At 34.2% G+C, this 15,910-nt stretch overlaps 1 protein-coding gene across 6 annotated transcripts in view; it reads right to left on the bottom strand.

The window, feature by feature from the left end:
* Positions 1-15,910, bottom strand: part of LOC128163103 (calcitonin gene-related peptide type 1 receptor-like) — a 41,600-nt gene that overhangs the window by 7,931 nt on the left and 17,759 nt on the right. For 5 of the 6 annotated variants that reach the window (XM_052826601.1, XM_052826604.1, XM_052826599.1 and 2 more), the window contains exons 2-5: positions 10,573-10,711; positions 2,334-2,802; positions 1,106-1,182; positions 578-669 (exon numbers count right to left, since the gene is read on the bottom strand). In XM_052826601.1, coding sequence (XP_052682561.1) covers positions 578-669; positions 1,106-1,182; positions 2,334-2,802; positions 10,573-10,608 — 674 coding nt within the window. In that variant the 5' untranslated portion in view covers positions 10,609-10,711. Of the gene's footprint in view, positions 1-577; positions 670-1,105; positions 1,183-2,333; positions 2,803-10,568; positions 10,712-15,910 lie in introns of those variants that run through there. The other variant, XM_052826605.1, reaches the window with a different exon arrangement.

Genomic DNA, 15,910 nt, shown 5'->3' with positions numbered 1-15,910 from the left:
AACTCTGATCAAATCAGTTAAAAGATCTGGACAATATTTTGAAAAGATCTTTAAAAAAAATAACCTCGCCCTACCCCCGGGAATCAGGTTTTGAAAAATTTTGAATCTTAACTAACTGAGGATGCCTGCACCCATGTTTCAGATTTTCTCTTGCCATATTGTTTGGAGAAAATGTTGGGTTTTTTTAAATGCCATCAATTTTTCAACAATTATTAAATATATTCTATTATAAGAGGGCTTGTCCCTCCATTTTAACAAACTTGAATCACCTTCTCCTAAGATGCTATGTGCTAAGTTTGACTAACATTGACTCAATTGATTTTTGTAAAGAAGTTGAAAATGTTGATAGTTTACAGATGGATAGATAGGCGGATAAAAGCTGACCAGAAAAGCTCACTTGAGCTTTCAGCTTAAGCAAGCTTAGGTTATTGAAAACCTTTAAAAAGAGTTTATTCTCTAAGGTTTAAATGTTCCTGTTTGATTCAGTGTCGCACAAAGGAAATATCGAGGATATCTAATATCTAACAAAATTTATTCTAAATTTCATATAGACATTCTAAGCATATCTTTCCCTCACCTGTATTTGAGAAATATAAGTAATGCTGGCACCAGGGCAACCAAACTGGCGATGCTGCAGCCCAGACCAATGAAAAGCGTCGTTTCAAGTTCCTAGCCAGATTTAAAAAGTTACAAAATTATTAATTTCATAATAGCAATTTTTTCTTTAAATTTCGATTCGTGCTTGTTTTTTCAACATTAATCACAAACTCATACTGCGTCTTACGTGTTTTCTTTCTTTCTTTTTCTTATTCTAAATTCAATTTTGTATTATTTTTTCGGCAAATAAAAGTCAAAAGGGAGAGTTTTTTTTATTCTACTATACTTTCACCCGAAATCAAAAGAAACAAGCAGAGATGAATTGTAAACCAAAAACAAAATGTACACAACAAAATAATGATTGAAAGCTATTTCAGCGGAACAGCGTTAAGTATCTTAAGTTTTTTTTTCCTTTCTCAGAGAGAAAGTCATAATTAGTTCTAACACAATTATTGTTTCGTTTATTCTCTAATTTATATCGTACCAGTATGATACAGATAAGACATACCTCTTTTTTAATACACGGGTTATAATCTGTCCGTGTAATCCACTCTCCGTTTGTTTGACATGTCCGGAAAGCCTGTCCTACAACACCAAAGGGTTAAAGTAAATAATTAATTATCCATATCTATATATCATTTCACTGGCAATATATTGTTACCTATATCACATAAACTTCTATTATTCACCTTTCCAACAAGAGCACATTGCTTTTCTTTTTTTAAAAAGAGAGAAATTGCCTAAATTGAATCAATTTTTCTTCGTCGCACTGTTTAGAAGCGCACAATTTCCCTCCATTGCACGGTTCTCCCTTTGGAATTACTTTGACGTAAAGATGAAAGAATCTTGAGTATTTCAAACAAACTATTTATTTGATAGAAGGTTCAAATTCTTTGTGTTTTGATTAATATGTTCTATTATGATTAATTAAATATCCTTCTTATTTTGTTGCTCACTTAGAGCATACGTTCAACATTGGATCATCAGCAAGAAGACCTTGAGATATATTATATTTATACATACTGGGGGTGTATTATGTTAACGTGACTCACAAAAATGTATCTATTAAAATCTATTTTATTAGATGCCACTCTACAATATAATTTTAATATCATGTTTTATTGTAAAAAGGGTATAAACGAAAGCCATTGGGGGGGGGGGGGGTGATATAAAATTTAATAACATTCATCAACTCTCTGTCTGCATTTCTATGGGCACCTGCAACCTGGCACTATTAATAATGTATTTACTTCCATACATTGTGATGTGCAATCTTAAGTTTCTGAAATATGTTACAGCATGTATTCATTGTATTTAAAATTTACGTTAAGGTACTATAACTATCAAATATGATAAATAACTCTTTCAAATTGGAAAACGCGGAGTTTACAAGACTTTGCTCGGCAAGGCATACCGAAAGTGCGTGCATGTTCGACACTTGTTTAGATCTTCTGAAAAACCAACTTTATTTCATTGATATACAGAGGATGGGTATGCATTACATAATCTTAATTCTAATTGATGAATAGAAAAATGACATTTTAGATAAATTTTTGATCAAACGGTATTTTTCTTAAATTTATTTTCATCTTTAAGAAAAGTTCGTCTTAATAATATGTGACGTCTCAAAATGTAAACAATTCCTTATTAAAATGTTTTGTTTGTTCTAATTTCGATTTTCAAGCTCTTACATAAAAAAGCTAGAGAGAGAAAAAATCATATTTTTCTAAACTTACGGGATGGTGTAAAAAAGGGCATAAACAACGGACAGGAACCATAACTCCGTGTTCCCGGCTCTGCATCGTCCCAGCACAACCATCCATCCCAGACCCTTCCGCAAGAAGAATTAGTCCCCTTCTTCTCTACAGACAGTTGTCTCTGGCAACAGCGTTCAGCGGATTCGCAACAGGAAGTCCACTGATGACATTCGTCTGACGTCAGCACATCACACACATCCGCCTTAACGCTCTGGTTCCGGAAGTCCATAGATTCAAAACGTACCCTTCCACCATTGTGAAAAATATCCACCACTGGCGTAGGACCGGTGGAGTTTACAAGTGGACGGTATTTAAGATGAAACACAAAACGGAAACACCAGGCACAGGAATATTGTCTGAAATCCTGGACATTTTCATGATATCCAAGATGAGATCTGCACAGTTTCCCTCTATAAATATCCAAATCCGCCCATGTGTATGAAACGATCTTTAAAGAATAAAGGAGTTATATCAAAATATATTAGACATGTAATATACATATTTCTACATGTATATATCAGAAAATGGCTTCAAAGAACAATCTGCAATTATTATGATGTTACCGAGTAACTGCTTTATATGCATAAATGTTTTTCTGTTCAAAATAATAATAATTAGTTCTAGAAAATAATTTAACAAGACCAGACACCTTATTTAGTGGCCTTGAAGCAATGATATTTGGTAATTATCAATCCTCTTAAAACATGCTGTGAGTATAATGTGATAATATCGGTACAAAGCAGAATTTTATTCAGTTCTTTAAAATTATTTAAGTAAAATTAGAAGTACATTTGTAAGTATTCAAACTTAATTATATGATAAGTTTGGATATTTTACAAATCTGGTATACCCAATTTAAGATATATCAAACGTACCTTGGTGTCGGTAAAAATAGCAGACTTTGTGCTTTTGACACATACTATATAAAAAGTGCCTGTTTGGGGGGGGGGGGGGGGTAATAGTTAAATTGACACCCCGAGAAAACCATTGTCAACTTCCGCTTCATATCGGTTGACAATGGTTTTCTCGGGGTGTCAATTTCAACAGTTACCCTCTCAGGCACTATTTATTTTATCATAATGAAAGTCTTAATTTTGGAGAAAGTTTTACTGCTTTTATATAGAAATCATTTGAATTCTACAGCAAATCGTACGCGCATAATTTACGCGCATGTAACAATTCGTTGTTTCCGTTGCCGAGTGTGTTGCTAACGATGAGGGTAATAGAACAGATTATCAACTGCATGCGTCTAAACCAATCAGATTTCAGAGTTTAAAATGAAAGTATATATACCCAAGATGCTATAACACCAGTAAGAGTAATTTGTCAATGATAAAAAAAACACCGTTGCCGGGTAGGTAAGGTGAATGTGATGAATTTACCCTATTGATCGACCATCTTCCCAAATCAAGGGTTTATAATCCGCTCCGAAGTGATGTGTAGAGTGGATCGGATCAGAAACCCTTGACTTTGAAAGGTGCCGCTTGATCCCGAGAAGGGTTTATTTCTGAAATCTCGTTGAACTACCTGAACTTTCATTGATGAGGTCAAATACTAAACTACCGGCGAGAACTTGTAAACAAAGCACATGTCCAATGTACACAGATAGAGTACATCTGGGTTCTCTGGCTGCATGCTTTACTTAAATTGTAGCAAAACAGGGTTCTTGATACAAATAAAAGCCAAAGCTTATTTTTCATGTCGCTGCATGAAAATAAACGAACAATTTTTCTTTTATCATTTATTCTTTGATAACGACCCTTGGTGAGTTTGAATTATGAAAATAACAAGTTTATCTAGCTGAAATTATTAAAATGGGCGGCACCCCGTAGGTTTGTAGAACTGAAATAGTTTACAATTTATGGTTAACTCAACTGAATAATAAAATGAATGAGCGCAATATGGACGCTTTGCAGTTAGTGTGGCACCAAGCGCTGTATGAAATAATGCAGCAGATAAAATATAACAACATTTTAAAATCAATCAATTTATTGAAAGATTTTTGTAGGTCAATATGAGAATTAGATTGGGAAATAGGGAAATATGTTTATGCCTTTAATCAAATTGAATATAAGATGTGTATGTACTGTAACATTTTCATTTTTGTATATTTTTCATTAAGGATATTAAGAGTGGGCCAGCTATGTCAACCTGGGGAGAGGTTAGTGTCGATTCGAAAGTTAAAATACCTATTAGAAGTATACAATGTACAAATTGGTGGAAATTCAGCAATATTTGCACACTGAAATCGGTTCAATGTTATGGGGTTTTTTTTCAATTCGGGGGTGTGGGTGGTAATTTTCATTTTTTTAAAATTTGCAATAAAAATTACTGCAATCAAAACCTGTATAATTATTTTTATTCTGCAACGTCATAATGATTCCCGTCCAAAAGATGTCAGAGACTTCCGCTGCAACCGGAAACGGAAGTAAAAGCATTTGCCTTTTCTTTAAAAAATTAATCGATTGTGTTTATTTGTACTCCTCTCAAAGACTTTTATAGACCCATGTTTACTTCGTACAGTCTACTGTGCGTCGTCAATTTGAAACAGAAAAAAATAAGTCTTCCTTCCACACAAACCGCCTACTATCATAGAGAGCAGTGCCTGTGTGAGAGACTCTAGCTGCTATCAGAATCTCCACACAAGTAAACATTGTCCGATATCATCTGCACTGCTACAGAGAGGAAACACTTTTGTGTAAGTATGAATGAAGGTTGAGGTGACATATCACCAACGTACAAGTGTATCCATAATAAAGTTACAATTGGCGAAGGGTGGAATTGGAACAACAGAGAGTGGGTGGGGGTGAAGTTTTTGGAATGCATGAAAATAGCTGTACCTCATCCCTAGCTTGTTATAGACTGATTGGTGCATAGAGAATCCATTCCACTCGGTATACCTTTAAATTTAAATGATATCAAAATCATCCAGATATACACTACTATATCGTAAAAATCTAAATATCATCTTATCATGTCTTAAAACATACCGCAAGCATATGTATTTGGAAGAATTTAAATGCAGTGTAATCTTCTCTGAAAATTTATGTTGGATATTTATATTTGTGTTGGATTTGTTTTTTAAATAAAAAAAATATTACGAAATTTCGCAGTAGTGATCCATTGACAGATGTTGAGCTATATTTTATCCTGATGGGAAAAACATGCTGTGAAGAGGGGCATATTGGTGCTATAAAAACGTCCTTTATGCTTTAAACAGCATCGGCATGTTAAAGCAAATGTCTCGCAGACTCGTTGAAAATCCAAAAATAAGAGACATTTTGAAATATTTCCCCTCATTGATATTTGATTTTTTTGTTGATTTTGAAATGTATGTAGAAGAACTTTAAAGATGTCAGGATAAATTTTCCAAGAAAAAAATTATGGAAGATTTTAAGCTGTACCTCAAAAAAGGGTTGTAAGGCACAGACATATTTTAGATTTGCTAAAAGGGAGTCAACTAGAATTTTGCATCCACAATTTTAACATAAACACTATAGAACTAAAAGCATCTATTTCCAACCAAGCGCCAGCGATGATTATACAAAATTAATTTAATTAGCTTGTTTCATGTAAACTCGTGGCCTCTGCACTAATTGTTGAAGTAATTATTTCTATGCAGATAGGAAAGCATAAAGAAATCAAACATATCAGCACTAATTGTGCAGTACTTTGATTCGTGTCTTAGATTGTTGCTGGAATTAAAAGGATGGGTGGGGTGGGGGTAAAAGCATTGTTCTACAGCCCCCTTTCAACTGAATACCATATGCTCTTTCAGAATGTACATCCTCAGATTTTATTCCATCGTTAAGACAACTTCACGATCTCTGACAAAGCCATAAAATCTTTTGATAGATTCTGATTCTGCCAATTCCCATAACATCAAGATGTGTGTCGGAGAAGTCTTTATCCGACTTGTTAGGTTCCCTCAGAATAACCGATCCAGACATCATTGACACCACTGATGTTTTATTTCTGTGGATCTGAAAGGGGTTTGTAATTTTCAAAACTTCCTTGAGATTTAGTACGTATTGGCAGAATCATTATCTCGTGGGTGTGGGGGTGGGCATTATTACTCACTATGTATAATATGCAAGTGTCCACTACAAATGTATTTTTCAAAAATTGTGCTATTATTTTTTGTGTGTGTCTTTAAATTTTCTGTTAACTCTCTCTCTCTCTCTCTCTCTCTCTCTCTCTCTCTCTCTCTCTCTCTCTCTCTCTCTCTCTTTAAATTATGCAATCATTAGTTTTAAATAGAAAAATTCCAAAAAAAATATCAATTTTGAAACATCATTTATTTGTCTAGTGCATATGTATTGTATATTATACTAACACTTTAATTGTTGTGCACTTTACAAAACCGTGAAATGTCAATGTCGAGAGATGGAGGAACGGTTTGAAACAACACGAATTTTCAATCGTTTTTAAAGAGGTTCGAAATACAATGCTCGTCTGATGGTCGATTTCTGTTTATCATGCAAAACGTGTTCAGATGACGTCACAAGATGCGAACCTCGCTCCTAATCACTTGATTCCTGGACAGTTTTATGAAAGTGCGTTTTGCGCGCGTAAGAGTATCACATACGGGCATTTAGATATCATGTAGTGTTCAACCACCTTAATTCCCAAGTTTATGCAAATAGAACATATTCACTGACAATGAAAACAAATAGCTTCGGAAAAATCATTTCATTCCATTTCACTTTCCGTTAACGAAAGAATTTTTTTCCCCTCTCTAATAGTTTCCCGTGTTGATTTTCCTCTTGAAATGCCCTTTTACATGGATTGACCTTGGGAAGAGATTTTCGGAAACTGGGGGTATATTTACGGATCAAATGATGGCTTTTTCGACAAACGGTTTCCTTATCAAAGAAGTTTTATTTGCCGTAAAAAGCCAATAAACGAGTCGTTATCGACAAGCAGAAGAGACTCTAATGATCCCAGGTAAAAAAAGAGGAAACTGAGGGAAATACACATTTATTCCACATTCCTAGCTTTCACTGACCAGTGTAGTATTATACCTTAATGTCGTAGGCATATTCATTCTTGAAGGAGATACATTACCGGAAGTTGGTCTTTTTACCGAATTATATTAATGCCACTGCTTTCAATCAAAGCAATGCTTTCATGAAATTATGTACGAAAAATTTCAATGATCAAATCTTACAAAACTACACGGTTCCAATTTTAAAGCTTTTTTCGTTAAAATTTTACTGAGATAAAGGCATTTATTTATTTCTTATGATAAAATGAGGTCACTAGTATGTCGTGTCTTTTATAAAGGAACATCTATCATGCAAATAATGTTTACGTGTATATAAATCACGGTTTTTTTTACTCATAGGAAGCAGGAGAATGGTACACCACTCACATTAACTCTGTATTAATTAAGACCTACATACTTTTAAACCACTAAAACAAATCAAAATGTCCTTGGAATGGTAAATATGTGGACTCTCTCTCTCTCTCTCTCTCTCTCTCTCTCTCTCTCTCTCTCTCTCTCTCTCTCTCTCTCTCTCTCTCTCTCTCCTCTGCGATTAACACGAAACAGTCGAAGAAAGCCGACCATTTTTTGTGTTTTGTGTTAATCTTCGGAGGTGCTCGCAAAGTATGCTTGACACGCGAGAGAACTGACGTGTATTTATCATGCTTATCTCCGACCAAAGACAAGAGGGAATGCACCTGTGTTACAATTTTGATGGCAAGAGGTCGCAATCGTACCATCTACATCACATCTCAGTAACACTCGAGGCTTCGCTGTGATCGCCATGTGCACATAATACGGAACTCCTCAGACCCCCTTATTCGTGGAAGTGATTGACAAAGGAAGGGTGGGGGGTTATTGTCTTTTTTAAGTATAAACTATTAAATTGCAATTGTGTGAGATCCCTATTTTTAATTTGCTCTCATGCTACAGCCAAATCGTTTGACGTTTGAATTAACTATTTGTGTGAGATCTGCATTTTTAATTTGCCCTCATGCTAGTCAAAATATATATCCGTCCTAGAAATTCCGAGAATAAAATGTTATCTTCTTCCGGATTTTGTCGGTTGAATAATGGTTTCAGAATTGAGTGAGAAATGCCTTTAGTGACTTAAGTGTTGTGTAACAAATGATATGCTCTGGGTGTTCTATTTTTTTTTTTTTTTTGGCTTTTGGCTTTTGTTGAACGATGCACAGACCTGTATCTTGAGACTACCGAGTAGATAGATAAATCATTGAAAAAGTGGAATAATTGAGGCCACGAAATGTCTTAGCGGTGCTCAAGGATGCTCAAAGTTCAAAGAGCAACATCTGAAGGGCTAAAAGATGTCTTGATTGGTACACACAGAATATACTTGAATTCAGGCGCTTTCAATGAATGAACTAATGTAAATGGTTTTTTGACTGAAAGATGTTTGTTTCATCAAATAACTCTCCTCTGTACACCAAAAGGGTTAAGTTTGAATGTTTGAAATATTGTTCAAATTAAGAAAATAATAGAGCTCACAAATTCTAGAAAAAAAAATATGGATTATTCAGTTCAAATTATTACTATGTTTTTCCTGTATTTACAGACACACGGACATGGTTTTGCATTCATGTTCAAACGTTAGATGCAAGCATTCAAAACGTTCGCGAGAACAAGAATGGGGGTTCATTGACAAACTTCATAAAAAAAATCCAAGTTTCTTCTTTTGAATTCCTTATCGGTTGTAGCATCACAGATACATTATATCTATGGAGACCACCCCCAGTTCGCGATGAGCTAACAAATCTTCCTGTACTTTCTTAAAAGTGTCCTTATCAATAAGTTTAAAAAGTTAAAAAAAAAAAAAACCTCATATTTTTATGCTACGAATTAAAACATTGGGTTTATAATACTAGAGGAAGTCTATTAGAGTTCGTTGGAATTAGAGACGTTCTTTACAAAAGCTTTGAGTTTGTGGTGGGTTTTTTTTCAAATCATTTATATAGGGCAAAATCAGCTGGAACATTGCGCAAAACCAGAAACCATCTAAATCTAGTTAAAGTGTGAATGTGGTGGCTTGGAGCTCTGTATCGCTTGTTATCAGTGCGAAGCTTCAGTAGTTTTTGTTAGATTTTCTTTTTTTTTTAACATTTTTGATGTAAGAACTACGGGAGGCACTTGTTTGCAGTTGTTTTTTTTTTGTATTTTTGCGTTTTGTTTCCTTATTGATTGTAGATTTTTTTTTATCAACGGACCTAGTTGCCGATTGCATTAACTATTTGATTTTAGAATATTATTTGTTTGTAAAATCATGGTGCAAAATACATATCTTATCATCGGGTTTTTACCTTGGTGTATAAAAATCATTGCTAGCTATTACTTAAAGAGTATGTATACAATATACATATACCGAGGCAACACATGTCGTAGGTTTATTCAATTCTCTTTCAAAACGTAAATTGGTGGTCAATTATAGGCAAACTAATTAACAACAGTATACATGTACCTATTGAATAACTTAATCGTTGCAGAATATTATAATGCAGGTACGGGTATATTCGAACTTAATCTGACGGCACATGACTGTGTATTCGGACTCATTCTAACTGTGCATATTAAAGTGAGCCATAATTGGGGAGTAATATAAACAACTTGAAAAGGAAAAGCATCTCTGTATTTTACTTCAACCTAATACAGATTCAAAGTAAAGATTTTAAAACTTTTATGACTTCATGGGTTAAAAAACACATTTTCCCCCATATAATATGAAACACTAAAGTTCAGCTTCCTTGTTAGAAAACACGATAAAAACTCTCGTGAACAGGTTATATCAGTTGTTGCAATGATAAAATCTTAAAAAGATGCCTTTAATTTGTTGAAAAAACAATTCACTAATTTTTTTTTATTTTAAAATGGCCGTTTTGAATCCATCGAAAGATATTTACACGCAAGCTAGTTCTTATATGTTTTCCCTAAAATATTTAATATAACTTTAATATGACTTTCATTCAACAAACCAATTAAACTATGTACTTAAAAAGTACACGTTCCTGATGTTTACTTATTACATTTGGTTTCTAAAAAGAATTAAATAAATATTAATTTTGTCTTCGGATATTCCACCCTTATTGATATCTAAGATACCAAACACTTTGATTCCAAACTCTCCATCGAACAAGACAATTTCAAGCTGAAAGCCCTAACTACAGTAATTAACCATACTCGATATGCTAATTAAGATAATTAATTAAGCACTTTACCTACCATTGGTGTTAAAGTCAGAACGGCTATCCAATACATGGTCTTGGGTTAATGCATGGAGTCGTCTGCTGAACTATGATCAGTGTGCGCGCTTGGATATCACAGTCTCTCTCTCTCTCAATTCCACAATCGATGTATACGCCTTGAAGGAAAAACAGAGACATATATAAACAAACCTTAGATATGAGCTCGACCTGGTGATGAAAACAGCAAAATATGGCTTAACTAAACAATTTTTTTTCCCGCGTACAGTTTGTCATCGCAGGTTCGCAAGGAATGATGGGTAAAAAATGGTTTGTGACGACTGCAGTGGCGACACGAATATAAATGCGCCGCCTTATCAACTGAGTTATGGCAGTGATGATGAATTTATCCGGCATCGAAAATTGAAAAATTTCATTCAGAGAAAGTGCATGAAAAGTCCTGGGAATTCACGCTGGTTTGAAAACTAGATTTGCCAGATTGAGAGATTAAGTAATGCTGGTATGACCTATAAATTTTTAGAGCAAATTGCAGGGAGAATTAATGGCCTAGGGCTCATTTTGAAAAAGAAGTCGCATTCCAATCTGTAAATTTAATACCTACTACTTTATTTTACTTTTCATTTAGTTATTAATTAGGATACTTAATTCATAATTAATAAATACGAGAGAGAGAGAGAGAGAGAGAGAGAGAGAGAGAGAGAGAGAGAGACTATTAATACATTTATATATATAAGAGTGAGATTTTGGTGTAAAATAAGAGAAGTCTCATTTTCATTCTGCAGTAAAACATGATAACCGTGTACACATATCACATCATTAATTATCGAGTATCAACATGATTGTATTTTGTTTAGCATGAAATAATTATAATTCTTAAACCTGCATTTAATGACAATTTTTTCATCATTACGTTTGTCTATACTTGTAGTTTTAAAGAGATGAGTGAATTAATTGAGAAAAGTTTCTTTTTTAAATCACAACTGAATTAACATGTTGATATAGAATCACGTTTTTAATCTTTTCAAATAAATCAAGAAAAGCTAAAAAGCCTGCATACATCGAAATCTTGTTAATCCGGATGCCACTTACCCCGACGCTTTGCTTTTTGGATGGACTTTTAATGAAACCAAATCTTAAAAATGCTGTAAAGCACTCTTAAAGTGAAAACTCTTTTTTATCTAGATTCTTCATTTATCCGGATTATTTAGCTGTCCGGATTAATGAAGTTCCACTGTTGTTCTGTCAGTCTAGACGCTAGAGTAAGGTTAATATGATAAAGCCGTGAAAAATATCTAGAGTTTACAAAATATTTTCCACTACAATATGCCCGCAATCGGTAATTGGGTGAAAATGAAAGTATTGAAAGACCTCGGGCTCTCTGGTGATACTTAATAACCCCCCCCCCCCCCCGCCAAAAAAAAAGACAACACTAACAACAACAGCCTATCCTAGTTACATGTCATTGTGCATGTGGTTGTCGTTATATATTGATATCAGCTCTCTTGACACAAAATGAGGCAATAGTGAATTTTGCCCTTAAACCATATACGTTACACTTTATTTTGAAGTATTTGCTTTTAAGGAGGCGGTATTTTTTTATTCAAACAAATATTTTATTATGCATAGAGGCTGGATGGTCAGAATATTTTCCATCAGATCTACCTTAAAGTCTTTGTACTTTTAGCCGTGATAAACCGTCACTCAGTGAAGAAAATCTCGAAATGTTATAGCCTTAATTCTTGAATGTTTTTCTGTATCCTTAACTCTTCTTCTCAAGGAGATAAATATAGTCTAAAAAATGGCCACGACCATCCATCCCTACAAGATTAAACGTCGAAAGGGAAAATGCCATGAAACACCGGAAGCGTTTGATGGCTAAATTACATCCAATTACTGAAATATTCAGTATTTTCACTAATCTGTATTGTAAATGTTGGCGTTATTTTACTGAACATGATCGGAATTGAACATAGCAAAACAGTTGTTCGTCGGAAAACGACCTATCCGGATTGTAAAAACACGCATATTCACTTTATCTCCGATAATTCTGATTGGATAACGTCGGTCACATGAGAATATTTCCTGTAAACTCCACATCATTATCTGCTTATAGATGGTTTTTAAAAAAGGGTATTGTCGTTTATCTGTCTATTAACATAGTACTCAGTTAGATATTTTCCGAACATAGTAGCGTATAGCGATCGGGTATGGGCCGAAATTTTGTTTGGTATCCTCGGGCTCGGAATGATGCAACAAAGTTTTGGTTTGCCGTTATTTATGACGGTAAACAGCTTACAGATGGCAACATGGCGGACGTAACGTCGTTTTTAACCGGGTTTTCCAACAGAAAAATCCGGTAATTAAAATGGTGAAAATGGCGGGCGGGCGGCTGCCAAAAGGGTACCCTCATTGTACGGTTAACTTCTTTACAGTTTTCAAGTTAGGAAGTTGTTCTTTTGCAGATAAATTGTACATTTAACAGAGATGTGCATATTGCTAGTATTTTGATTTCCGATAATTTATGAAAAATATACCAGCTTTTGAACTTAGTCATTTTTTAGAAAAATATTGCATATTGGGTACCCTCATTGTACGGAAAACTCCTCCTACAGTTTTCAAGATAGGAACTTGTTCTTGTGCAGATCAATTGTACATATATCAGATGTGTGCATATTGCTAGGATTTTGATTTCTGATTATTTATGAAAAAATACCAGCTTTTGAACTTAGTCTTTTTTGGCAAAATATTGTATATAGGGTTCTCCATTTCACTGGATACGGGTTGACATGGATTATGGATACAGTTCACATAAAAGAAAACCCGGTTTGCTGTCACATTGACAGCTTTTCTCTTGTTATTGTATTTCTTGCGTTAAATAATTATAAAGAATAGTTTGGTACTGAAACTACAAAACAAAAGCTGTATTAATTTTTGTATCTCTTTGTCTTCTATGGATTTAAATTTAAAACCCAACTTATTTCTGTAGTCAACGTAATTTCATTCTAGCAATTAACGTTTGAACACAGAATACTGCTAAGTCGCTCGTAGAATGCTTGTAAGGAAACATTTAAACTTTTTTATATCATTGCTCTAAAAAGAACACCAAAGATGACGTCACAATATAAGTGAAGAATTAAATTAAATTAATAACAAGTTGTTTTATTTTTGAACGATTTCAGAATTAATATGAACTAAATTTAAAAAAAAAAATCACGACATCACTTTAAACGGCAACCATATACCGTCCACCATGGTAATTGGTAAATACGAGATAAGCTGACGATTTGTATATTTCGTGTTTTTCTACGATTAGAATGCTGTCGACAAGACGTTTTAATGGCAGGCCGCGTACACATGTCCGATATTTCATTGTCAAGCTTGTTCTCGCGTGCTCATTAGTATGTTTCGGAAGAACATTTCCTCCCTGTCGAGATAAGATGGGCAAACATAGAGTTGGATCCAGCAGGAAAGATAGCAATAAGATTCTATACATCAAAGACGAATATTATTGATACTTTCTTCATCATCAAACCTTCATTTCCAATGATACCTTTCACTATTTTCAAGATTTTTGCAACGTTGAAAAGATAAATGAAAATTTTCACATCGCGTGCATTAATTTCTTTCTGGCTTTTTTCTCTCTCGATGGAAAGCCTTCTTGCAATTTCTAATATGCTCTTTGGGATATAGAATTCATTTTAATATGCTGAGCATGATTACAAAACAGGTTTAGAAGTGCAGGTTTTATGCCTCATTAATCTGAAATCTTACAACAAATAGAACCATTAATGTTTGTAATTTTATTGCTTAGATTCAGTTGCAGAGAAACGCAACATATTACGTGCGTAATACCCGCGGAGTAAAGCCGGCACCAATACTTTCAGCCGGTGGTACCCATCAAAAGTTTGCCATCATGTGCTCGAATTTTATTTTTATCACGCCACTAGTAAAGATGAATATCTATAAATCAAATGCATTCCAAAATACTGTCACGAATGAATGAAATTAGTGAGTCTTCTAAAAATATATCTTATTTTGTTTAAAACTTCAATCAACGGTCAGACGCTGAACAAGAGTTTTTATCTTATATATCTATATATTTTTAGAGAGAGAGAGAGAGAGAGAGAGAGAGAGAGAGTTTGCATCTGGGCTTTCCTCGTCGAAGTGTTTTGCACTTCCCAAAAACTCGGTGTACCGTTTCTTAACAATGAATTACGCATATTTGAGCAGCAAAACATACAAACATTGATCAAAAATATGTCAAAACAAATTAATTTATTTGATAAGCTCTTTTTGTAGCATCTAAGTGATGTTCTATCCTTTGGTGCTTTGCGGGTCTTACTCATACAGAAATATAACCTTAATTATTTGTTTATCTATTAAAAACCGTAATAAAATGTATTATTCCTAAGAACTAATGTTAGCGGACGACTTTGAACTTAATGAAAACTGTACATAGAGTCAAAAGCTCCCATTCCGATGTCCATATTTCTAATGTCAGTAGAAGATGAAATGGAGTAAAAATAGTTTTCGAATCGTTCCCGCTCCCATTTCCGGTGCGTCCTCGTTATAGGTTGCACAACACTATTAATTTTTACTATATATTCTTACCAAAATTACGCAACTTTAGATACAGGTAGCAAGTTTAAAACAAACTTCTGGGTAAATTCCTCTTTACAACTTTTAAAACAATTGTTCCTTACCAATTTAGTAGCAAAAAACACACAGCCATCCACAAAGGCACGAGAGTTTGTTTACATCAAAGTTACACATGTGCTTGAAAATCATGTCCGAGCCCTTTCACACCCCTGCCTAAACAACTGGCATCAAAAATTCAAGTGACCTCGTATTTTTACAAAGGTGGGAAAATCAGGCATTTTACATGTTGTTTTTTATCTCAAAAAAAAGTACAGTCCCTGTCGCTGGCGGAAAACTCCTAAAAACGAAGGGGAACTCGGGAATTATTTTCACTCAGCCATGTTTTGACGTGAACCTTCGAAAAAATAGTGTTGTGATACCTGCAAGTAATCTATTATTTTACACTCGCAAAAATAAAATCTGAAAACACAAAAACATTTATTGTGGAACACATGTGGAAAGTTTTACTGAATTCTGTAGCTATATCAAAAAGTTATGAGCGATTATTAAAACCATGGTGCTCGCGGTGGCCTCTGATTTATGAAAATATGTTAAAAGTTATACTGTATGTAATTTCACGGCGTGTTAATTTTGAATGATTTTCTTGGTTCTAATTTGTGCAAATATGCATGTCTATTCACAAGACAATGCAAATTTGTTGATATCATGACGACCCGAGAATATATACATGTACAAGTTTAGCGAACCCTGCCTTTGGG

Source organism: Crassostrea angulata, chromosome 9 (genome assembly GCF_025612915.1).
Source record: "Crassostrea angulata isolate pt1a10 chromosome 9, ASM2561291v2, whole genome shotgun sequence".
NCBI classification, from domain to species: Eukaryota; Metazoa; Mollusca; class Bivalvia; order Ostreida; family Ostreidae; genus Magallana; species Magallana angulata.
Note: the sequence above shows the minus strand (reverse complement) of the source record. Positions and strands in the feature narration are given on the sequence as shown.